The sequence below is a fragment of the Silurus meridionalis genome, chromosome 7 (genome assembly GCF_014805685.1).
Source record: "Silurus meridionalis isolate SWU-2019-XX chromosome 7, ASM1480568v1, whole genome shotgun sequence".
NCBI lineage: Eukaryota > Metazoa > Chordata > Actinopteri > Siluriformes > Siluridae > Silurus > Silurus meridionalis.
In genome coordinates this window covers 23,249,500-23,274,499 of record NC_060890.1, presented here as the reverse complement: position 1 = coordinate 23,274,499, position 25,000 = coordinate 23,249,500, and the positions used below count along the sequence as shown (strand labels likewise).

Below are 25,000 nucleotides of genomic sequence, written 5' to 3'. Positions count from 1 at the left end.
ACCCACTGAGAGTTGAACTTCTGCTTCGTGATTTAATTAGCACCTTGTGTAAGTGCCATGTGTGATTATATAAGTGTTAACGTGACAGATGTAAAACAGAGACACCTGCTGGGGACATTTGGTTTACTTTGGTACTTAAAAGATTAACAAATAAGGTGCTATTTTATGATTGGGCTAAGTGATGTGGAAGGTGAAAGGTTGTTAGCTTTTCTTTTTTTTTTTTTTTTTTTTTAAGCTCTCAGACAGGTAGACAGCTCCAGCTGCATTCACTACAGCATTAAACATGGAGCGTGGACTTAAACATGGGATCCATAAGACATAAAAATGGCATTGCATCCAGACTGGAAATAGCCGTCAAATCTAATGCAGTACTAATTTTATTTTTTTGAGTCTGGTGGATCCCCAGCCTAAGCAGAGCTCAGAGCTCATGTTTCTGCTATCCAAGCTCACTTGCTCAGCTCACCAATGGGCTGAATGCCAAAGGTAACAGGGACATTAGCACTGTGGCTGGGTTTGTTTTGGGAGTCTGAGTTCTCGTTTTTTTGCAGGCTGCAGCGACTGCATGGAGGTGAAGCGTCTACCTGGATGAGAGCTGACAGCTGCCATGCAGAATCCTTTAATTTTTTTTTTTATGTAGTAACTCACGGTAGGCTGAGACGATTGCAAATGCAGAATTTAACTGCATTAAAGTAGACAAATCCACACACATACAAAAAAAATCAGCCAATTGGTATTACAGACAGAAAAACAATGGCTTGGTAAACTCAGGTGTGTGCAAAATGAGACCTAAGCATTAATTCACAATGAGGCAGTGTCCAAAGTCTGTTTTTAAAGGGGGTGTGTGTGTGAGACAGGTGAGTGTAAGGAGAGAGAGAGTAAAGACAGGTGAGTGTAATCTGAATGTATCAGTAACTCAGAGTTATGGGAAGTGTAGTCTGGGTAAAGCCACATCTGTAGGTCACAGCACCCTTATAGCACAGCGAGACTTGCTCTAGGGCCCAAGAGTAGCAGCTTGGAACACACTGGGGCTCAAAACCCCAACCTTCCGATCATCTAGAGCCTTCCAGCAGATAACCAAAAGGTACTCCAGGGTCTTGAGTTTGACATGTCTGCACTATGGGTTCATCACATTTACAGGGCCCAGCATTGGGATCTTGGTGGTGCCAGGATTTGAACCTTCTGATCCAAAGTCCCGAGCTACCATCACCCCAGGGTTACGGCATTCGTTTCTGCGGTGTGCTGGAACACATTTGGGCCGTGTCGTTCCAGGGAAGTGAAACCATAACACCAGAAGTGTTTGGGGTGTACCAGTGAGTTGTCCACATACTTTTGGCCACGCAGTCGATGCAGACTTACGCAAACTTTCATATTATACAAATTCAACTGGCACAATAATTCCTGTTATTTATATCTAAGTGCCCTCTACAGGGAAGTAAAAACAAAGCGGCCATTTTGGAACTCAGCCAAAGAGGGCGGGGGAGGGCGTGTTGAGAGAGAGGGGGGAGGGGGGGTGGCCACGTCGCGTGCACTACAACTCCCATGTCACCTTGCGCGATTATCCCAGAAGAGGCGCGTTCATCGGCGTTGAATGGGAGGGAACAAAATACTCCACTTCCCGTGAATCATTGCGGTGGTTTCCTCGGAAAAACTGAAAGCCTGTAAAGTCACGCCCACTTTTTTTCTGAAACCGGAAGAACGCGTTCTCAGCGTGGTGCTGGAGGAGGAGATGGTGGAGGTGAAAGTGGAAGGGGGGGTGGGTTCAGACTTGATCCAAGTTAGGAGCTTGAAAGGTCCACGATGTAGCTGAGAGTCCAGGGTTTTTTTTTTTATTTTAAATTTTTTATTTTTCAATTATTATTATTTGTTTTACATTTTTGCTTACATCGTTTTCCTTTGAACGCCGCTCGTGCACTGGAGCCGCGCGCACGCGCCACAGACGCACGCGAGCCGGACTCCGGGGGCCCGAGAGAGAGAGAGAGAGAGAGAGAGAGCGCGCGCGCGAGGGCTTCTGTTTCTGCACCGTTTTGGTTTTGCAAAAGAAGAAGGGAAAGAGAGGGGGGGGACAAACGAGTGTGAGAGGGAGAGAAAGAGGCGGCGGAGGAGGTCCTCCAAGCCTGCCGAAGAAGAAGAAGAAGTAGCACGAGCGCGAGAGGTTGGGGGGGGGAAGAGAAAGAGGGAGGGAGGGAGAGAGAGAGAAAGAGCGCACGAGAGAGAGAGATAGATGGAGGGAGGGAGCGAGAACGAACGCAAAGTCTTTTGTGCTTCCCCTCCCCCCCACCGGAGCAAAGGGGAAATGTCCGTGTCCAAAGGAGGAGGTGAGTGCCTTTTAAAAAAGCGAACCGTGCACGCGACAACAGCAAAAAAAAACAAAAAAAATATTGCAACAATTTTTTTTTGCAAATAAACGATCAATCTCTCGATTGCACGCGCTTGTGCACGCTTTGCGCCGTGCACGCGTTCCCCCTCTTTTCACTGATGCACGTCAAAGTTGGAAGTGCTTTTTTATTTTTTTTTTATTTAAAAAAAAAATAGTTGCATTTCCTGTTTTAAAGATTTGCTTGCATTTCTTTTTTTTTCTTCTTTTTTTTGGGGGTTGTCTGCAGAGTTTCCTGGTAAGACCAAACCAAACAAAAAAAAACCGCTCTCCTGGGCTCGCTCGTGGGCTTTGAGTAACCTTAGCGTTTTGCGCATTCTTCCTCGAGCTGCATTGTTAGTTTTCTTTTACGAGGCGATTTTTTCCCCCCTTTGCATTGAATTGCAATGTAACGCAACGTTATGGATCGTGCATCTCGACGGCGCGAGCTTCTTCGGTCTCTGTATAGATTTGTGCACATTTTCCATAGGTCGATTTATTTTTATTTATTTATTTTCCTTCGCCGTTTGCAATGGCCGCGTGCACATTCTGCACGAGAGCGTGCACGGGGGTTGTCGGGGGGAAAGATTGCATGCAAAGTGCATGGAATGGCGAGCAGATAAAGTTGAATTTCTTCGTGCAGAAGACGTATAGGGACACGGTGGAGGGGGAGAGGGGGTGCTGGAGGAGGAGGAGGAGGTGGTGTGCGTGCGTTTAAAGGGGGGAAGAGCAGGGGGTAATATCTAAACTGTAAAATGGACTAGTTGCATGGCAAGATCGAGTAAGGTAAAGAGCATACATGGGGGGGGGGAAATGTCGCTGGAGTTTTTATGACTTGCCAGTTTTGTTGTGACTGTGCGTAATGGAAAATGATTGGGACGCCCTGAGCTTTGGCCCAGTAGCAGGCTGTTGCATGGGCAGACCTTGCACACAAAAAAGGAAAAATAGAAATCTAAATATAGTGTTGCTGCTGAGAACATATTGAAGCAGAAATGCAAAAAAAAAGAAAAATCAGTGTTCAGCTTTTTGCTTATTTATTTGTATATACTGTATATATTTTTTCCTCCTCAAAAAAAAAAGCTCGTGCACCTCAATGCATGCTCAATTCTCTTCCTAATCTCCAAAAAACCTTGGCTTCTCCAACTCGTCCAGATATAAAACATGGCCTCTGACGTGCGCCGGACGTCTGATCGTGCAGCAACGGAGCTCAAAAGATTGCAGCCCGTAGCAGAAGTCGCACGAGCGTTCGCACAGAAGAAGGCGTTGTGCAAGAATGCGAGGCCCTGCCATGATGTTTTCCATGTCGGAAGAGGAGTGGTTGTGTTACTGCGTAACTGGGACACACCTGGCTCCACAAGCAGGGCTTAAAGATTTGGTTTGACTCGTGGCCCCAGCAACACGCACGCAACACGCTTGCACGTCTACCTGCTCAGGAACAGTTTGGGAGTGTCCAGGAAATGGATTGTGGAAAGGCAGGGCTGTAATGCTTCAACCCAGTGTTCCTTAGAAGCTTCTGTTTTCCTGTTGCTGTGTCATCGTCACTCTATATGCACCACCCCCCCCCACCTCATGTCCCTGTCCCTGGGGTTGTAAATCGCAAGGTTGCGAATGTGAAATGTGAGACGAGGCTCATTAAAAAAAAAAAAAGGTTATGATTGATTTAAGGCGTTTTTTTTTTTTTTGAGACATGTTTTCAATGCTAATGTGGTTAACCTGCATGCACGATGGTGTGACGCACACCTTAAGGTTGCACACCTTTTTTTAAATTTATTTATTAATTTATTTTAAATTAAATCCCTTGCACCACGGACAACCATTTTATCTCGATTACTTTACCCCCAAAACACAAACAGATTCTCGTCTACCTTTCAGCTTATCATCAATGCGACTCGATCCTTTCAATTGTGCAAGCGTTTCTGAGAAAGCTGCATTTACAGTGAATTTCTGATTTGTATTTTGAGTAAAATTTCCTGTTTGGAAAATCCCGCCATGCTGCATGAAGTGACTGTGCTGGTTACCTGGAAATGCAGGATTTTCATTCAGAAACTGGAACCCGTTTCAGTATCTTTATAGATGGTCAGATCTTCTCAAACATTAACCTGAAAGCATCATTTATTATTATTTTTTTTGTATTTATTTATTAGACTTGTTCTTGATTTTTAATTTTTAGTTACCGTCAATCGGACAGATATTTCATTTACTTTCGCTTTGGTACAATTTCAATTGTCTGCATTGTAATTTTTTTTCCTGGTTGTATTCGGACCCTGAAAGTTCAACAGTTTTCTGCAGCTTGGGTTTCATGCATTCGCAAGAAATCTTTTAAAATCCTTCTCCTGAAAGCCCTCGGTGATGTTTCTTCTGTGCAAAACGAACCATTTGGACGTGTTTTGTGTTCCTACTTGCAGGAGGTTGCACTAGAATGAAATTCCCCCTCTAACATTACCAAATTTTAAAGGTTTCTATGTGCATAGATAAAAAAAAAAAGATGCATGATTACAGTTGAAATGCCGGTGTAACACGATTCGTCGTGTCAAAAATGGTGCGCAGATTCGAACATTTTATGCATGCTTTTAAAATATATTTATAGAAATTTTTTGCCCATTTTTTTGGAAAAAACAGAACAAAATGTATTCAGGATATTGCTGAATTTGCAGATTTCCGAAGGCGATTTTATTCCATTGCATTTAATGCATGTCGATCATCAAAGACGATCGCACAATGTTGCAGACGTGCTGAAACCGGTTCCAAATGAGCACATCGATGTGTTCAGGGGAAAAGGGGAAAGAAAAAAAAAAAAAACACCCTCCGCTTGCTGACATACATAGGACAACTTCAAGAGCACAAAATAACTTTCAGGACATTGTGATTCATTTGCATGTGCAGATCTTAATTTTTTTTTTCCTTCCTGGTTTCCTGGCCGTTGCTTAAACCCCCCTACCCCCCCACAGTGTCCCCGCCGTGTCTCAAGGCCCTAAAGTTCCTCTGCACAATTGTTGCATTTCTCATGCAAATGCCTCCTGTGTGTTTTATCTGCAGATCTCTTAAATCTGCCATTTATTTCTAAACAGGGCGATTAAAGGACGGCCGTGTGGCCACACTGCGCTTTATGCAATAGGAACAGTCGTATTGTTTTCCTGCTTTGTGCAGACGTGACGTCGGGCCTGGGCGCGTTTTTGACCGCGGCCTCGAACGGGGGAGAAAGGGAAAAAAAAAACCGCCCGAGCTGCAAATCCGTGTCAGGAATCTTTCGCATGAAGCTTTCAGCGATTCGATGGCCGATCTGGATTTCAGGCCCGAGCGACGTCACGGACCACGCAGTGCACACGCACGCGAAGAGGTGGTGTGCTGAAAATAAGACAAGCATAAATAGTGTCTCCCTGGTGTTAAATCTCTTGGGAGTAGTCAGCCTGTTCGGTATGCGGGCTCTCCGACCGAGAGGCCCTGCCTAGAGGGGGCAAAGCGCATACTTTATCTCCCTCACTGTTCTTCCTTTTCTCGCTCTCTCTTACTCACTCTGCGAAGGATGTGAGCTATGCACGGTTGCGCAAGCTCTCCTCTGACATTGATCTGTCTTTTTTTATTTTTTTTGCTTTTGCTTTGCAGACTTCTGAATAATTGACTTTAGGAATTTTTTTTCTGCTTCAAGTCTGGTGTCTCTTTACGATAGCACTTACTTCCTTGCATCCAATCGCACCGGCTGTTACAAAGCCACAAGGGTCTATCTTTAATCTGCACTGCTAATGTGGTAAAGGGAAAAAAAAAAAAAGGGAAGGTTATTGTAGGCCCTGCGATGTTTCTCATGAAGAGCTACAACAGTTGCGTTGTGATGTTCGACCTTCACTTCGGCTCTGCTAGATGCAAGAAATAGCTTCGCGCTATTATTTTCACGTGCGCCGATTCGTGTTGCTTCCGTGTGGAGAAAACCCGAAGACGCCGCAACGACCTGCGATGCAGCGGCCGGTTGTACAGTTGCAAGTTGGCAGCGTTCGACATGCTTCAAGTCGGAGCGTCTAATGAGTTGAGCGTCTAATAGGCATCGAGCGAAAGTTTCGCGAGTGCACCCCATTAACACACCTGTCGAGCGTTCGTTACGTCGCGCACGGTAGGTACCGCGTAAGAAAATCGCGCATCAGACTGGCCACTTATCAGGATGGCGGAGGCCCGAAAGAGAAGTGTGGACAAGAATTTGACATCTGATCTCTAGTGAGCCCCTTTTTTCCACTTGCACAACGCTGTTAAATCTTCTGTCACAGAGGACAAGCCGGGAATCTTGGCTGGTGCATGCAGTTGGTTTTCATCCAGAGATTGGTTTTTGCATGAGTAATTCTTAAACCTGACTCTTCTGAAACGGGGGTTTTGTGAAAAGAGTTTACACAGGATAATGGTAGAGACCTTGGTCTGAACATGAAAGTTCTGCACGATGACCTGTAGAGGAAGCAGGCAGACAGGAGCCACTGATGACTCTCTTCTCAAACTAGTGTCCCCAGCAGATCTACGCTACACTATCTGCCATCTTTGGAAGTGTGCACTGTCTTACAGATTGCCAGAGCGGTTAAGGGGGGGGCCAAACAGCCGGCAGCTTAAGAGAGGTTATTTTCATCTCCCTCGTTCTCTCTCTCTCTTGCTCTTCCTGTCAGACTCGAGTAGTCGCCTGCTGAATGGTTTCCATTGCTTGTTTGTCCATTCTTTCTCTCTGTCTCTCTCTCTTCCTCTTGCTCTGTGATTCATCCTTCCTCCTCCGGGCCGTTGAAATTCCACAGCCAAACTCTTGGGATTGTTGGAATTCCGGGCAGTGTGTGTTAGCAGGATCGTGAAGGTTGACAACAAGCCGCCTGGTCCTCGCCCAGGAACTCCAGGCATGTCAAGGCCACGCTAGTTGCCAGTCAGAGGCTCCCAAACCGCATGAATTTAAACCAGCAATCGGCCATTTAGACGCACGCAAAACAACAGCAGGAACATATTCACAACTTGCTGCGTTTTTAGAGCTACTGGTTATTTTATTATCCTCTTTCCTCCAGACTTCTCAGAGACTTCCTGAGCTTAATTAGAGGTCATTTGGATGTAAATGCTATGTACAGTTGGAGCTTGGCTTTCATAAGACGAGCCAAACTACCGTTTCTTGGCACCGTCTGCTTTGGTTTGAGTGCACATTTGTCGTATATCCAAAAACTCTATGGAGTAGCAAGTTCATTGGTTGACACATGAATGGGACAGCGCTTAACACTCAACATGGCTGCTATTTGATATTAAGGAAAAAGCCAATGTGTCATATTCTTACACTGTTAAATCACTGCTGTTTTTTTCCTCATTGGCTTTGGTTTGAACGTAATAAACCCAAAGGTCCCCACCATATTAGTTTAACATTCATGCCAGAAGCAACAGCCAGCTAACTTGTTCGATCAATGGAATGAGGATCATTTATGAAGTGTAAAATGGAATGAAACTGCATAATTTTCATCGGCAAAGCTACCAAGCTAAACTACCAGTTTAACCAAAACCGCTTCATGCCACCGGACACTATACTATGTAGGCAACCAGCATTCCATAAATCAGGAGACATTGGCACAGACAGAAAGACAGATAGATCTTTGTCATTGCATAGTAAATGTACACTGCAATGAAATGTAGTTTAGCATCTAAAAGAGGTGCACATTGCAGATTTATAAGGAAATATATTTTCATTATGTAATAAGTGGGTAAATGTACAGAAAATAAATATGAAATAAAAATGTGCACGAGTTGTCGAGTAAGTGCAACAAATATAAAGGTTCTGGGCAAATGTGTGTGTGTATATACTTGTGTATAGTTATGAGGATAATGTAGAATATTTACATTGGATTATATAAAGGTAAAGAGAATGTTTGAATATATGTATAATATTATATACAGGATTATATACATTATTGCAGTCAAATTAGAAAAGCATCAATGCCTAGCGGTGTAGCGTGGAGTTCAGTAGCCTAATGGTAGATGGTTAAAAGCCGACCCTGAACCTTCTGGTTCTAGTTCATCTGTTCTTGTATTATCTTTATTTATTTATTTATTTATTTATTTATTAGATAGATAGATAGATAGATAGATAGAAGATAAAATGTGCTCCTTATTTCCATCAACCTTTCTCAACTTTGTCACATCCTAGAACACCTCCATCTAGTCACATTAATGTAAGTGGAAGTTGCCAGTCATTGAAAATGAATGGTTTCTGGTGGATTCGATGCTGTGAGTCACTGTAGGTGTTACAATAGAAATAGCCATAAAACTGGTTTGGCATCATCGAAGGCTTGTAATGGAGAAATGCATACATTTATTTTTTCCACCTTTTATCAACGGTTCCAATGAAATTCACTTTTCAGCCCCTTTGAGCCATTAAGTGTTAATGGATCACCTTTTCATTCAATAAGATTTTTGGAGATGATACCAAGATAACCTCAGCTTGACCTGTATGCTTGTTGAAGTGTTTTGATGTCTACCTGCACTTCCTAGAGAAGATAAAATTGTGAGCACTCCAGCTGGTGAGAATCCCTTTCTCGGAAGTCCTCGAGGAAGTGCCAGTCTCGTTCCCTTTCCGTGCTGCTCGAACAATACACCGCTCGCCATTGTTTCTGGCCGATAGTGCGCGGTTATATAATCCATCGATCATATGTCTTTTCTTGGCTTTGTAGTTGTCGTTTGTGCACAGGCCAGGCTATGTTTTGTAGCTCTTCCTCCATGGGAACAATGTTTTACTTCACCAAACAATAGCTCTGTCACCAGTTTTGACTAGTAGGTGTTTCTCTTGTGGGCTGGTCCAAGCTGACTCTTATTAAGTTCACCATGACCTGCTTTGGCACGATGTAGGTGAAATGCTATGTGAAGGCTGCTTGATGTCAATGCGATTTATCTGTGCTTGAATGCAAGGTGTGGCTTCTTGAACCACTGAAAGGATGACTTCATTTCACTGTTTCTCTGGCTATGAAGAGTTCTGAAGACCAGCTGAGAAGAAGAAGCAGGAAGGCAAACCAATCTAATGCTTCTAACCATATCAGCTGCCGGCTGGATTTCTTTAGGAAATGATGCAAAGTGGTCAGGGTGATGGAGATATACTTGAGGAAGTCCAGTCTCGTGTTCATGTGCGAAAGCATCATGCTGGTCGACGTAATACGTCAAGAATATCTCCATTCGGCATTGTAGGTCACAAAGGGTTGCAAAGGGGCAGAAAATCTCCACAGAATGTCTGGAAACTTTCCATAGGAGCTTTAGGAAATATTGAGAATATTCTAGGAAATGTACCAGGAGTTTATGGGAATTTCAATTAGAAATGTGTGGAAATTTATATATAAATTATCATATACAAACATCAATCTAAACAACTTGGTCATAAGCTGATCTGCGTGCAAACTAATACAGATTTGACTTTTATTTAATTATTAGCATAATTTTTTATTGCATAATAGCTTTACACACAGCACAAGGAAGTTTCAAGAATAAATGTGTGTAAACCTCTAAGTAATTTACTGGAATACTCATCAAATGGATTTTTTTTTTACATTTTGTGTGCATGATGTTTATGGAGAAATGCACAGTGCTGCTACTACTACATTAAAGTTCCCTATTATAGGCTAACCTGCTATTTTGTGAATTCCCAGTTTATTCCCTTTAATTCCCATATATTACTGTTAATTCCCATGGAAACTTTCCAGTGTTAAATATCTTCAATTTGGCAATACTAGTCACAATGACTCCAAATCCAATCCGTGCATTCTTGATTGAATAAAAGACAATTCTTAATAAATGATGTATCTGAGAAATGAGTCGAGTAGATCTTCTGCACGATGCTTTGTGATCTGCTTTTCTTAAATCTTCCCAGAAGGTTTCATTTTTTTTAAAATCTTGGCTCACAAAGATGTTGCATAAATGAATTCAGGATGGAGCTGTGAGCCTCTTTTCATCACTTTAAGTAGCATCTGTGCAACCAGGTTGGGTTCTTTCCCATGTTTAGATGGGGCTGTTTAGAGTTTCTGCAGATCACAGAGCGTCTGTGAGACTTTTTGTGTGTGTGTGTGTGTGTGTGTGTGTGTGTGTGTGTGTGTGTGTGTGTGTGTGTGTGTGTGTGTGTGTGTGTGTGTGTTTGAGAGCGTTCTTCTGATTTGTGTTTGTGAATGTACGTGTGGGTGAATTGGTAATTTGCATGGCTGGCTGTGCTCAGATGAAAGCTGTCCTCTACTCTGTCAAGCGTGCCACTGCCTGTCCCGGCGTCTCCAGCTCATCTCTCCATCTCTCCGGTCGGCTGAAACGAGGAGAACTCGGTAAAACGGCGGTGTAGCCAGAACGCAGCGACAGCTGAGGAGCGCTTGACACGACTCGACACCGCCTGTTATATTTGGAGGTTCTGGACCGGTCTCGCTAATGCTTACGTAACCGTTTCTCAGCTCCCTACGTGCAGCAGAATGCTTGTAGCCTACTGATATACATACTCATACTCTACATTTTCTCTCGTTATGCTCTTCCATGATAACAGTTTGCAGTCGCTTATTAGGCATCAAACCACCACTGGTTCTAATTGTCAGGACTGCGGATGTTCAATTCGCCTGTAGTTTGACTGGAATTTAGGGACTGTAAGATTCACCGTACAGCCGCATAAAAGTTAACGTTGCGATGCATCGATTTTGAAGTGCGCTTCGGATAAAAGTCGCCATTTGTATCGCGACGCATCGTTTTTAACACATTTGCATCGGTAAAAAAATAACTTGTTTCTATGTAATTCTTAGTAGATGCGCTGTATTTTTTAATATTCAGAAAGTGACCCAAAATGTGTAAATGCGTTCACGCATCACCACACTAAGGAAACCGAGGCGCGCCGTAAATCATATAGATTACAGATTAACATGGCAGAGGTAGAGCTGTAACTTCCTGGAGACACAACAGGAAAAGAACTCGAGACTGCTGTCTGTCCGAACCAAAGAAATAAAAGCAGACTATCTGTACCATATTGAAATCGGAATGCGCTGCAGCACAATAGGGCTAAATCGCATCTGTAGCTACTATGTGTATTTTAATGAGTCTTATCATTGGTGTGAAAGTGTTTGCCCCCCCTCCTGATTTCTTGTTTTTTTTTTTTTGCATGTTTGTCACACTTTAATGTTTCAGATAATTAAACTAATTTAAATATTAGTAAAAGATAACACAAGTGAACACAATGTGCAATCCAAACCTACATGGCCCTGTGTGAAAAAGTGTTTGCCCCCTTAATCTAAACCTCAACTGCAATCAAGCGTTTGCGATACCTTGCAATGAGTCTGTTACTGCGCTGTGGAGGAATTTTGGTCCATTCATCTATGCAGAATTGTAATTCAGTCACATTGGTGGGTTTTTGAACATGAACCGCCTTTTTAAGGTCACGCCACAGCATCTCAATAGTGTCGATGTGACGTGCCAATGTTCTCTGTTCTCGGTTCTTGATTGTGATGCATAATATGCTTCAAACTAATTCTTTGTACGAGTATGAAATGTATTCATTGCCGTCTATGTCTGTGTATTTAAAACACCGATTAATTGGACAGATTGTGTTTTTTCAATCAGACATGCGTCTTATTTATTTATATATTTTTCAGGATTGTTTAAAAGGACAAAAAGGTTCGAAAATAGGATCCAAGGCACAATATACCTTTTTACACAAAATGGTTTCTTTATTCTCGTCTTATTACTGTATGCTGTTAGAAATAATATAGCCTCAAAGAATGTGCAAAAAGCACACATTGGGCCTGATTTTGTAGCTGAATCTTTTTTGAATATTTAATGGTAAACATTGTAAGATTGTTGGCTGTTTTAGATAAACGATGACTGATGTGAAACAATCATGGTGCTTTTCTTTGGTTATGGCTCCTTAAACGTCGTTCTAGGTCGTACTAGGAGAGGGGTTGAAAGACTGCTATTTTCTCGGTCTTGCAACTGAGGATAGTCTGCAGAATTATTCTGCCCTTGTCAGAAATTCTGTGACCTCCATCTACTGACTAACCAAACGATTGGTTCTGAAACCTAATACCACAGGGGCAACAAGAACTTAAAAAGTATGAAGGTGGGATCCAAGTTGGCCTCGTCTCTCTACCCATGCCTATCTATCTATCTATCTATCTATCTATCTATCTATCTATCTATCTATCTATCTATCTATCTATCTATCTATCTATCTATCTATCTATCTATCTATCTATCTATCTATCTATCTATCTATCTATCTATCTATCTAAAATTTGTACATTTTATTCAGTTCATATGAAATCCACAATTGCCAAAAGTTTGCTTCATCTTGCTCTTCTTGTATACTGATGGTGATGAATTCTTCTATACCAGCTATTATACCCAATACTGTCCTATAAAATACATTATAAATGCTACTGCATATATTTCTACAGGGATTTCATCTGATTTAATATACTAATAATTCAATTTTACCACCTACAGCAATCTTATTGTATTTTTTTTCCCCCTTTGCACCTGCATAATTGTTTATTGTATATTCATATATGCTAACTGCATTTACGTTCACGTCATTTGGCAGACGCCCTTACCCAGAACGACTTTGATCTCATTTATACAATTGAGCAGCTATGGGGTTAAGGGCCTTGCTCAGGGCCCCAGCAGTGTCATCTTGGTGTGGCTGGGATTTGAACTTTCAACCTTCAGAGCCAAAGGCCAATGCTTTATCCACTAAGCCACCACACACACGCACAACCACACTTCCTTGGCCCTGTACTCTGCACAATGGCAATAAAGTTTAATCTATAAAAAATTTCATAAAATCTAATTATAAATTACAGTAGGCAGGGCATTTTTCTTATTCTGATGACTTGAATAGAATCACAGTTTTGCATAATCCAGGAAGTAGCTGCCGGTAGCTAGTCTCAAACTGTCCTGTAAATTTTGATTATTTATAAAATCTTTGTCATAGTTTTTTTTTTTTTTTTTTTTTTTTTTTTTTAAACAAAGCATTTAAAAATGTTTTTCTACTTTTCCTTTCTTTGAAGAAGCAAAAATTTTTTAGGCAGAGTAGACAAATATATGGGGAAAGTTTTAAGTGGTTAAGATGTTGGACTTCAGATCAGAAGGTCGAGAGTTTAAATCCCACCACCAAGCCGCCACTGCTGGGCTCTTGAGCAAGGCCCTTAACCCTCAACTGTTCAGTTGTACGGATTAGATAAGTGTAAGTTGCTCTGGACGTGAGGGCGTCTGCTAAATGCTATAGATTGAAATGTAAAAATATAGACGGGGGGGTTTCCTCAGAACTTTGTATGGAAATAAGTCTTTTATAACACTTGTTGGAATTAATTTTAGCTGTATGGCTGGCGAATAAATACTGATATGCAGTTTTGTGAGTTAGTACAGACCCGAAGGCAGAAATCGATCCATCGTGATCTACAAGGTTATCTCGAAGGCAATGCTGGTGGATCGTGTTTGACCTATTGGCGAGGTGGTAGCTAAGTGGTTACTGTTAATGTTGTTACTTCTAAGCAGAAGGTCGTGAGTTCAAATTCCAGTTCAAATGCCACTACTGGGACCTCGAGCAAAGCATTTAACCTTCAACTGCTCAGTTGTATAAATGAGCTAATTGTAAGTCACTCTGTAGAAGAGCGTCTGCCAAATGCTAAATGTCTTGTTCTGTACTAACTTGCATGCTAACCTCAGTGTCATTGTCGGATCTACGTACACGTCGTACTGGTGCGATTTGTAATGGTTTTGTAAGGAGGGAAATCTGTAGACAGTGTTGCACTTTAAGTGGTGAGCCTACAGTGTATCGTAAAGCAAGTGAAAGATGTTTTGCTGAATGAGTTCTGCGAGAAACCGGTAATGCGTTATTGTGCTTAAAAAAAAAAATAAAGAAAATTTAAAGGAATGAAGCACCCAGTCAGTGTACATTCACATTTACAAATTACAATACAAATGCGTTTCAGAAATTTCCATTGAAATGTAACTCTAGCAGGACTGCTAGCTGCCGTAGCGTGCACCTGAGCACCTTGTGTGTATCTCGGGCCGTGTTTGTGTATGGTGGTGGTTGTGGGAGTAGTTCAGTGTCAGTTTTCTTTTATTATTGTTGTATGTGTAAATGTAGGTGGGAGGAGACCTTCCTGACTTTTGGGCAACAAAGCTGCACTGAAAATGAGAACAGCCATGAGAGAGGGCGAGGGGTGGAGGTGGGATCGAAAGGGCAGGAACGCAGGAACACATTGCTCTGGATGGGCAAATACACACACACATACACACACTGCGTGCCGCCCCGTGCCTACGCTTCCTTAATGTCCAGTCGAAGAGAGATATGATCTCTCTCTTTTTCCAGCATGTGCTGTTGCACATTTCTGGCATCAGCAGGGGCCTAATGGAGCAACAACAAACTGGTCAAAGATGATTATTATAGTGAAAATGCTGAAAGTTTGTGTACATTCATGCCTAAGAAATCTAATGTGAACCTTGACTCATATTTAGCATAGATTTCTTGGCTTTTTGACACAATATAATACTTATTTTACTGCCCTTTTTACAGCATTCAACAGACACCCTTTCTCAGATCGACTTACAGAAGATCTGTAGAGTCTCTTTCATGGTTTTTGAACTTTATGACTGGGTCCTAGATTAAGAACTTGAGCCATTTTAAATCGTTGCCATTATTTGAATATATGAATATAAAATAAAAAATCCAATAAAAAAGTTAGCGAGCCAACACAAATCCATAAATCAAGAAAAATAAATCATTTAGACAAAAGCTGTATAAATAGATGGAGACTCTGTCAAGAGCTACAGGCTTTAACGGAATGCCGAAAAAGAAAAGGTTGTAAAGAATTAGTGCTTATGAGGATTATTGTTGCAATATTTTACTGCCATAGAATCGAGTCAAAAGAGCTTCCTCTTCAGCCTTTACTCTGATTGTTCATTTCATACTCACAGCCGTATGCACCCATTTCCTTATATGGAGTTGTGTGGGCGTTACTGTATGCAAATGAGCTGTGTTCTGAAATTTTTACGGTTCCACCATAAAATATTTGGTTTGGCTTCAGCAAACATATATACAAGTTTAACGTAAGTTAAACGATGGTGCGCTTTTCCCCGAGTTTGCATTGTTTTTGTATGATCATTTGGTTTTTTTTGCAATATACTGTAGCTTGACTACTTAGTATAGCTCGACCTCCATTTCAGAAATGTAAATGAAGCTTAAGTGCGTTTAATTTTTAATATATTAGGAGTCAATATATGTTAATACGCGTGCTACTTTTAAATAAAAATATTTGCTGTGCATTTTTCCATCGTTCTATCTTTTTCATCCACGGTAAGATGACGCCTGCGTTTAAGTCAAAGTAGTTTTTACAGCGGTCCTTTCCAGCAGGCATCTTGTGCGTGTGTTTACATACAGTACAACAAAAAACAAGATTGACGTGTTTGGTATTGTAAATGGCTAAAGTCAAGAAGCTTTTGTCATTTCTACCATATAAAGCTGACGCAGTACACAGTGAAATAAAACAACGTTCCTTCAGAACCCTGGTGCTTCATTGAACATTGTGTAGAGAAGGACAAAAGGAATCGGCACCCAACGGATGAATTAACAACCCCTATTTTTTAATGTGTTGGATGACTTGGCAATCAAATGTCAATTACTTATCCGAGATTCCAAAATGTTTTGTTTTTCCTACACTGACCATGGCACAAAACAGCATTTTGAATAAGTCTTGAATATTGTACTGTGATTGTGGTGTTGCAAAATGCTTTTCTGTGTGAAAATCCACCATCAAAGATGTTACACTTTTTAGAAATAAGTTTTAGAGGGACAGCGCATGAGGGACATTTTGGAGACACGGTGAGGGAGGTGAGATTGAGATGGTTTGGACATGTGCAGAGGAGGGACATGGGGTATATCAATAGGAGAATGCTGAGGATGGAGCCACCAGGAAGGAGGAAAAGAGGAAGATCAAGGAGGAGGTTTATGGATGTGGTGAGGGAAGACATGTAGGTGGTTGGTTTGAAAGAGGCAGATGTAGAGGATAGGGGGGTATGGATACAGATGATCCGCTGTGGCGCCCCCTAATGGGAAAGAAGCGGAAAGATGTTACACTTTTTTGTGTTAACTTGCACGTTTAAAAAAAATCAGTTTATCAGTAACGCTATATGATCAAAAGGATCGAGACACCCGATTATATTTGTTTTATATGTTCGTATATTCATGTGAGCTACATTAGTTTAGCTAATAGTTGTTATTAGTAAATTAGTTAATATACTGTGGAGATTCAAGATTGATTTTTCTTTTAGCCGATTTATTGTTGCTGTCAAGTTATAGAAATTTAATTCGATGACCTCTGACCCAATCGGATTCAAGAATTTCAGCAGCTGTGCTATTAAAATAAGGATTTCGTTGAATAATCGAGTTCAACATTAGACAAAGTCTTCACAGTCCTTGTTTTGGACATAAGCCCAAAGAAACCGATCTTGTTGAGAGAATTTTCCCTGAATGCAGCTAATATTATAAGGAGAACCTCCAGAAGACAAGTTGAACAGGAAGTGTTTTGGTGTTGTCAGCCGAACGTCTGTTTGTTGTTACAGATCATGTTCCACTCTACTCAGCACTCGGTGCAATAGTAAAGTCAAATCTGTTGGCTAGAAATAAAAAAGAGATCTGTTGGAGATTTATCATTTGACAGAGCTTTGATATGTGGATCAGGGGTTCTAGTGTAGGATTTGTGTATATCAGGCTGTGTGACTTGTTCATATTTACTGTATAGACTGTTGCTAGATTTCCCCTTATGGTATATATTTTCTAAGTCACTTTGGGTCAAGCTGTCTGCCAAAAGCCTTAAATGTAATGCAAGCCGTTAAAGTTCTCTTTTTGCGCATTGTACCGCAGAACACGTACAGTAGGGTTACTGGTGGCACATTTTTGTGTTTTGTGTACGTCTTACACTGTCTTGTGTTGTCTGCACGCACTGTCTTTTGTTTGCACTCGGTTGCACACAATGCACTTTGTGGCGAGGACAGCTCACTTAAGTCCTCAGCTATGCGTTCTGTATGTAGCTTTATGTTTAATGTAGCACCAGGGTTCTGGAGAATCGTTGTGGTTGAAATGACAAGCTTCTTGACTTGAAATGGAAATTTAGGGCTTAATGGAGTTTCATAGTCTAGTCACGTGCTTACGTTTAAGGTGAACCCTAGGTATATTTCCATTTGTTTTATAGGTATTCAAAATATAGATGAGATTTTTTGAATGCGTTTACCTGTACTGCTCAAGGAGAAAGAGATTGGTCAAAGTATTGATTCATTTATTTAAACAGCCGTTAAGATACTAATGCATCCGCGAGACGAGCGGAAGATCTCCTGCTATAGAGCTCTGACCTCAACCGCAAATCTCCACAAGCACATCCCAAAATCTAGTGGAACATCTTCCCAGAAGAGTGGAGGTTATTATAACAATGAATAGGGACTAAAGGTGAAATGGGACTCGCTAACCTGTATGCTGAGGTGATCGTGCCAACAAGATCATGTGATCATGGAAATTTTTTTTCCCGTATTGGAACTGCGAATAAACAAATAAGGAAAGAAAACGCCATGAATATATTTAGTTTTAAGTTTATATCGCCCAGCCTTTGAGTCAGTGTTTTGTGATTTTCTCTGCAATAGAAAAGATTTGGTTGGTTGTTGTAAGCAAGATGTCTGTCTGTCTGTCTGGCTGCCTCTCTGTCTGGCTGCCTCTCTCTGTCTGTCTGTCTGGCTGCCTCTCTGTCTGGCTGCCTCTCTCTGTCTGTCTGTCTGGCTGTCTCAATCAAGGGGAAAAGAGAGGCTGTATTGCTGCTATAGTAGATGGTGATAACCTTGCTTTGCACACCATGATGAGAAAATAATCTACAAATGCGGTATAAAAGGAATAAAACGTGTTGTTGCAGAGATTGGAAAAGAATTAACTTTGCTTTTGGGAGCAGTAACGCCCTTTCAGTGTGACACCGCAGCTCAGATTAAACACCTCGTTTTCAGCCACGTAAATTTCACAACTTCTGAAATAACCAGCGTTGTTTTTTTTGCTCTGTTTCACTTCCTTGGCACCAGGTATGCCGTTTTCCTCTTTTTGTTAAACTGGTGCAGGTTTGCATTAAATTGTCGTGTGATTTAATTGGACTGAATTAGAAAACTACTCTTGGATTGAATTTTTTTTCTTTTATAAATCAGAATAAATACATTATCCTTTGTATAGGTGAACGAAATGTGCTGAGGATCTTTGGAAAAGGATTAGGTTAAAATGCGTTTGAAAAGTATTTGTTTAATAGTTTAACTCCATAAACCATCACACGAAATGGCTTTCGAAATGTTCTCCATAGAATGTGTGCTCAAGTAGCATTTTTATGTCATATCTCTGAAACCAGAGTTCAATAGGAAATGGACTGTTCATTTGGCCCCTAGGCACATTTTTAGCTTTAAAGAAAAAAAAGATACAATTTTTTGAAATTCTGCCTTTGCTCGTCCCAGCGATGTTAGAAAGCAAGGGTCAGAGTGGAGTGTCCACCCACGATACACCAGCCCAGGGGCAGAGAGTGTGAAGGACCTCGCTCAAAGGCCCAAGAATGGAAGCTTGGCGAAACTAAGCTACACCACTGAGCTACACTTTTCCTCTTTACCTTCCTCTATACTGCAATAAAGAGGAATGTCTGAGCTTTCTGAGATGATTAATATTTGTACTCTGAACTCTTTGTTCACGTCGGTGAAACGAGTGCATTACGCAAATATTTTGTTGCAGTTGTATTCAGATAAAAACCGACAGTAGGAACAGTGATGCCTAGTGAAACATGCAAATCTGATGAGTAATGCTGAGAGGTTGCTACTATATCAGCCCACGTTTGTTCATTGAAGGTTTTTTTTCCATCTCTTGATGGAGAGATGAGGAATTGGAATGAGAAGGAAAGAGAGAAAAAACGACGACGATCCAATTAGATCACATTGGCTTGTGTTGATTTTGTCTGTTGTTTAATTGAAAACCCTTTATTAAGAAATCAATAAAACCTGTAGCTGCTCCAACCTGAATTTTGATATCAAATTTCAGGGAAGAAGGTGTGGCCTGCTATCAGTTCAAATGCGGGAGGTGTGGCCTCTGTGCTTTCTTTTTCAGTGCAGGGGATGTGGCCTATGTGCTGTCATTTTCATTGAAGGAGGCATGGCCTCAATGCTATTGGATCCAGTGAAGGAGGCATGGCATCTGTGCTGGCAGTTTTCAGTGAAGTAGGGGTGGCCTCTGTGCTGGCAGTTTTCAGTAAAGTAGGCGTGGCCTCTGTGCTGGCAGTTTTCAGTAAAGTAGGCGTGGCCTCTGTGCTGGCAGTTTTCAGTAAAGTAGGCGTGGCCTCTGTGCTGGCAGTTTTCAGTGAAGTAGGCGTGGCCTCTGTGCTGGCAGTTTTCAGTGAAGTAGGCGTGGCCTCTGTGCTGGCAGTTTTCAGTGAAGTAGGCGTGGCCTCTGTGCTGGCAGTTTTCAGTGAAGTAGGCGTGGCCTCTGTGCTGGCAGTTTTCAGTGAAGTAGGCGTGGCCTCTGTGCTGGCAGTTTTCAGTGAAGTAGGCATGGCCTCTGTGCTGGCAGTTTTCAGTGAAGTAGGCATGGCCTCTGTGCTGGCAGTTTTCAGTGAATTAGGGTGGCCTCTATGCCTGCAGCTTTCAGTAAAGTGGGTGTGGCCTCTGTGCTGCCAGTTTTCAGTGAAGTAGGCGTGACCTCTGTGCTGGCAGTTTTCAGTGAAGTAGGTGTGGCCTCTGTGCCTGCAGCTTTCAGTAAAGTGGCCGTGGCGTCTGTGCTGGCAGTTTTCAGTAAAGTTGGCATGGCCTCTATGCCTGCAGCTTTCAGTGAAGTAGGCGTGGCCTCTGTGCTGGCAGTTTTCAGTAAAGTAGGCGTTGTTTTTGTTTGGCTAGTTTTCAGTGAAGTAGGCGTGGCCTCTGTTCTGCTAGTTTTCAGTGAAGTACTCTGCTGTTGGTTCCAGTAAAGCTGTTGTCAGTGTGCGTTTGATTCCAGCGAAGAAAGCACTGCTTCAGTGCTTTCAGTTTCCGTAAAGGAAGGAGGTGTGGCTTCTGTGCTGTTAGTTCCAGTGAAACAATGCTGTGCACATTTCAGTAATGATTCTAATTTTTAAGTGCATGGGATTTATTGAATCATTCACTGAACAGAATCAAAATAATTCCTGGGTTTCGGTTGAAGCTCTGCACTCGTATTATTCCAGCCCTAAATCTGCCTCTGTAACCCCTGTTTAGTAAAGTGAAAAGGACGGGTTTGAAAAAAAAACCGATGTGATGCGTCATGTGCAGATCTGCCTTTCTGGATTTCTATTGGCCTGGCCCATCTGTCAATCACCCTATAAGCCCTGCCTTTGGCTGCAGCGCCTGATCGAGCCAGTGTGTACTGCTTTAATTGAGAGAATGCATCCATCACAGTTAACTCGTCTCCCCACCTTGCTCTTGTACAACACTCGCGCTGACTTGGTGCTTTCTCATGCGATCGCGATCTCCCTCCCTCCCTCGCTTTCGCTCAGCCAGGATCTGGAGTCACGGGCGCCGTCCAACTGTAAGTGCTCTTGCCATTCCTGAGCTGACGGACACAGCAGGGCATTTCTGGAAAGCATCCGGAGAGCATTTTTTTTTGTGCATGTTCAGTCAGTTCAGTTTTTTAATCGGTACTATTTTAATACTTTTTTTTTCCTCCATAAATTTTTTTTTTTTCTTTTTTTGTCTCCAGGTAAGAAGAAGCCGCCTGTACCCAGGCTCCCTAGGGAGGCGTTTGATCAGCAACCTCCCGCTCCTACGTAAGCACTTCTCTATTTTTTTTTTTCCTGTCCGATCTTGTGCTTAAATTTGACCTGTCCCACCCAAACACACCTTCTTTTAAGTCTATTGAACCGTATACAGTATACAGTTATTGATGCACACTGAAGTTGCTTGTTTTCAGAAACAAGCTCTAGGATGTGATTAAGGATGACCTTCCTCCTTAAATATGATTCAATTTGATTTCTTCATGACTCTCCAGACCCCCGAGAGACCTGGACTCGAAAGCCTGCGTTACCATCGGAGAGAAGGTAGGACTCCTCCATCCCCTCCCTTCTATCCATCCCACTATTCATCTTTCCCCTTTATTAAAATAAAACCCCAGATCTGTTCCTCGTCATGTTTGTTGTTGTTGTTGCCATTTCTTTATTCTTTTGTCATTTTGTAAATTAATTATTTATTGAATACTGAATATAAATTTAGCTGGCAACCCTTAATATAATATTCCCTAAAAATTAAAATATATATACAATAAAAGTTAAAATGATTGAAAGTAGAAATAAATTATTGAGTAATGTAATAAATAGGACAATAATAAAAGTGAAAGATGTGAGTAATATTGTAGCCTGAAAGAGGAAAAATACAGACTGAAATCAGGATAATATACAAATATATATATATATATATATATATATATATATATATATATATATATATATATATATATATATATATATATATAGGGAAAATAGTTCGAACCAGTGTGACCTCTTTTAGAATCCCATGCTATTAGTTATAATGGAGCAGTGGAGTAATGCACAATATATATATATATATATATATATATATATATATATATATATATATATATATAAAAAGGAATGACGTATGAAAATCTAGATATCAGATACGACAGACGTATATTTTGCTCTGATGTGGGGAAAAAATCAGTCATGGCATTGGAAATAATATGTAGGAACATATAACTGACCAATAAATATTATTACGCAGTGAAACAAACAACAGACAGATTTTTCAGCTTCTATGAACAAAGATTTGCAAATAGGCAACAGGTCAAAGCTCCATGTGACCATAGTGATAAATATAATGATGATGCAGTGAGGAGTTTATAAATCAACCTCATATTTATATATTTTCTAGATCAGATTTGGAAATTTGACATCGAACGAAAAAATATAGAAAAATCTAATGTGAATCTTTTGAAGTAAAAAAAAAGTTAAATAAAAAAATTTAATGACTATAATGAATATAAATGTGGTTTATATAAGAACCAAAAAATCCTGCTTTCAGTAAGATATTATTTTATTTGTCTTATAATCTTTTTTTAAAATGTTCTAGTGCATGTTTTAAGTTAATATTTTCAGTATCGTATTATCTCGTGTCGACGTCCCGTGACGAGACTGAATTTCGTTTCGTTATCTTTACAAGAATTTGACAAGAATGTTTATTTGTTTGTAGATAAACCCGTTTTTTTTTTTTTTATGCGTCCCATCCCGTAAACTTGAGTTCATATCCCGTGACGGTGTACAAGCGCAGGATACGCATAAACATATTTCGTGTGTGTGTGTGTGTGTGTGTGTGTGTGTGTGTGTGTGTGTGTGATGTAAGGTTCTGATGAAGCTCTTATAAACTCTCGACTCAATTAATTCCCCGAGCCCTGAAGGACAGCCAAGCGCACTTTATAGCTCAATTGAATCCGTCTGATTGCAGGCAGACAGGAATGTGCTTTACTGCCTCCTGAGCTGTAAAAATATTTATTTTAAACCAGTCAAGTAAGTGGAATTTTCCATTGGAAAGGTGGTGGCTTTTTTTTTTTTTTTTTTTTTTTGGTCATGACCATTTAAACCGGTCGCTTTAATGGAGGTTGTCTGATAAAGACAGGTTGGATTTTTATGAGGGGAGACTGAAAGGGTCTCAAATTACTGAAAGCTGTGTTTTGTGGCCTTCAGGTTCAAAGCTCTTTCTGGCAATAACCAGTCAGAGCAAGTAGCAGCAGGCAGGAACAGGTTCCTTCACCACCCACAAGTTTTCTTTTTCTACTTTTGTTAATAATTTTCTAAATCAGAATATCCTTTATCTATTCTTTTCTCCGTTGTGGTCATCTGTCGATGTCTATGGTTTTTCCCTTCTTCCTTTGCCTCTGTCCTGGATTCACTGAGTCACTATGAATCACTTGGTGCCGCTTTAATCCTTTGTGTGTGTGTTTGTGTAGAATTTCGAAGTGAAGGCAGATGATCTGGAGCCGATCGGAGAGCTGGGCAGGGGTGCATATGGAGTGGTGGATAAAATGAAGCACGTGCCTAGTGGCATAATCATGGCAGTAAAGGTTAGAGATGCAATAATGAGCAGTTTCTGAGGTTATAAGCGATTCAAATGTGAGAAATTTATGCATTAAAAAAATAATAATCGAATTGAAAAGTATGTGCAAATTTACACACTTATTATTTTAAATGTTGAATATATAATTGTGGGTTAATTGTTACACTTAAAATATATATATAAAATGCATGTTTTTAAGCATTTAAAATGCCGGATATTTCAAAATGTATTATTTTTTTATTCATTAATATTAATCACAATTATACAACTCGACTGCTTGTTGAGTTTAGATAATAAATGATTGCATTTTATTTTCAGGGTTTAGCCATAAAATACGGTTCATTGTGCAGCTCGATTATTATTCAGAATTCATTCATAATGTTTTTTTTGTCTGTTCAATCAGACTACGTACCTGTTTGAACTTTTTGTACTGTACACGTGTTTCCAGAGAATCCGGGCGACGGTGAACAGCCAGGAGCAGAAGCGGCTGCTGATGGATCTGGATATTTCAATGAGGACAGTGGACTGCTTTTTCACAGTCACATTCTATGGAGCGTTGTTCAGAGAGGTAATTAAAAACCTTCAACATGTCACACACACAAGCTAAATGAGAAATAGCAGAAGTTTAACACGTCTTTAAGATGAAAGAAATGGCTTCATTTTGAAATAGGAATCATATATAATATAGTAGAATATTATAATGAATTTTATAAATATATATATATATATATAATAATTATTTTTTTTTCCCACATTAGCAATCCAAACCAATAGTTTTCAACTATTATTTACTATAACTCTTATTTAGGGATTCAATTAATTTTACCGCATCTGCAGACAGGCTGAAACTTTTGACTAGGGTTAATGAAAATTACAAATTGGATTAAAAACCCTGCAGTCTTGCACTAATTTACATTTGAACAATAACTTGCATACTAGGAGAAGGGGTATTAAGATGTTAGACTTCTTATCAGAAGGTCATGAGTTAACATCGCACTACTACTAAACTACCACTGCTGGGCCCTTGAGCCTGGGCCCTTAGGCCTCAACTGCTCAGTCGTATGCATAAGACAATTGTAAATATAAGTGATTAGAGTGATAAACTTATGATGTTAGTGTGACTTACAGTAATTCAGTCCATTAAATTTGCTGGCCAGCGGTAACTTACTCAGTAACTTGCCTAATCGCGGTAACTCGCCTACTTGGTAGTTTGCAGTCTCGCAATAACTCGCCTACTTGGTAGTTTGCAGTCTCGCAATAACTCGCCTACTTGGTAGTTTGCAGTCTCGCAATAACCCGCCTAGGTGGTAGTTTGCAGGCTCGCAGTAACCCGCCTAAGTGGTAGTTTGCAGGCTCGCAGTAACCCGCCTAAGTGGTAGTTTGCAGGCTCACAGTAACTTGCAGGCTCGCGGTAAATCGCCTACTTGGTAGTTTGCAGGCTCGCGGGAACTCGCCTACTTGGTAGTTTGCAGGCTCGCGGTAACTTGCCGTCTCGCGTTAACATACATTCTTAGTAACTTTCTTAATCACGGTATCTTTCTATCTTGCAGTAAAATTCCATACGTCATAACCTGC

The 25,000-nt window shown here is 40.8% G+C and overlaps 1 protein-coding gene across 2 annotated transcripts in view; it reads left to right on the top strand.

Moving 5' to 3' along the window:
- Window positions 1–1,745: 1,745 nt before the first annotated feature.
- The window catches only part of map2k6 (mitogen-activated protein kinase kinase 6), a 41,525-nt gene continuing 18,270 nt past the window's right edge, over window positions 1,746–25,000 (top strand). The window contains exons 1-5 of one of the 2 annotated variants that reach the window (XM_046853397.1): window positions 1,746–2,315; window positions 21,060–21,126; window positions 21,348–21,396; window positions 23,319–23,432; window positions 23,874–23,993. In XM_046853397.1, the coding sequence (XP_046709353.1) occupies window positions 2,222–2,315; window positions 21,060–21,126; window positions 21,348–21,396; window positions 23,319–23,432; window positions 23,874–23,993 (444 nt within the window). In that variant the 5' untranslated portion in view covers window positions 1,746–2,221. Of the gene's footprint in view, window positions 2,316–20,602; window positions 20,889–21,059; window positions 21,127–21,347; window positions 21,397–23,318; window positions 23,433–23,873; window positions 23,994–25,000 lie in introns of those variants that run through there. The other variant, XM_046853396.1, reaches the window with a different exon arrangement.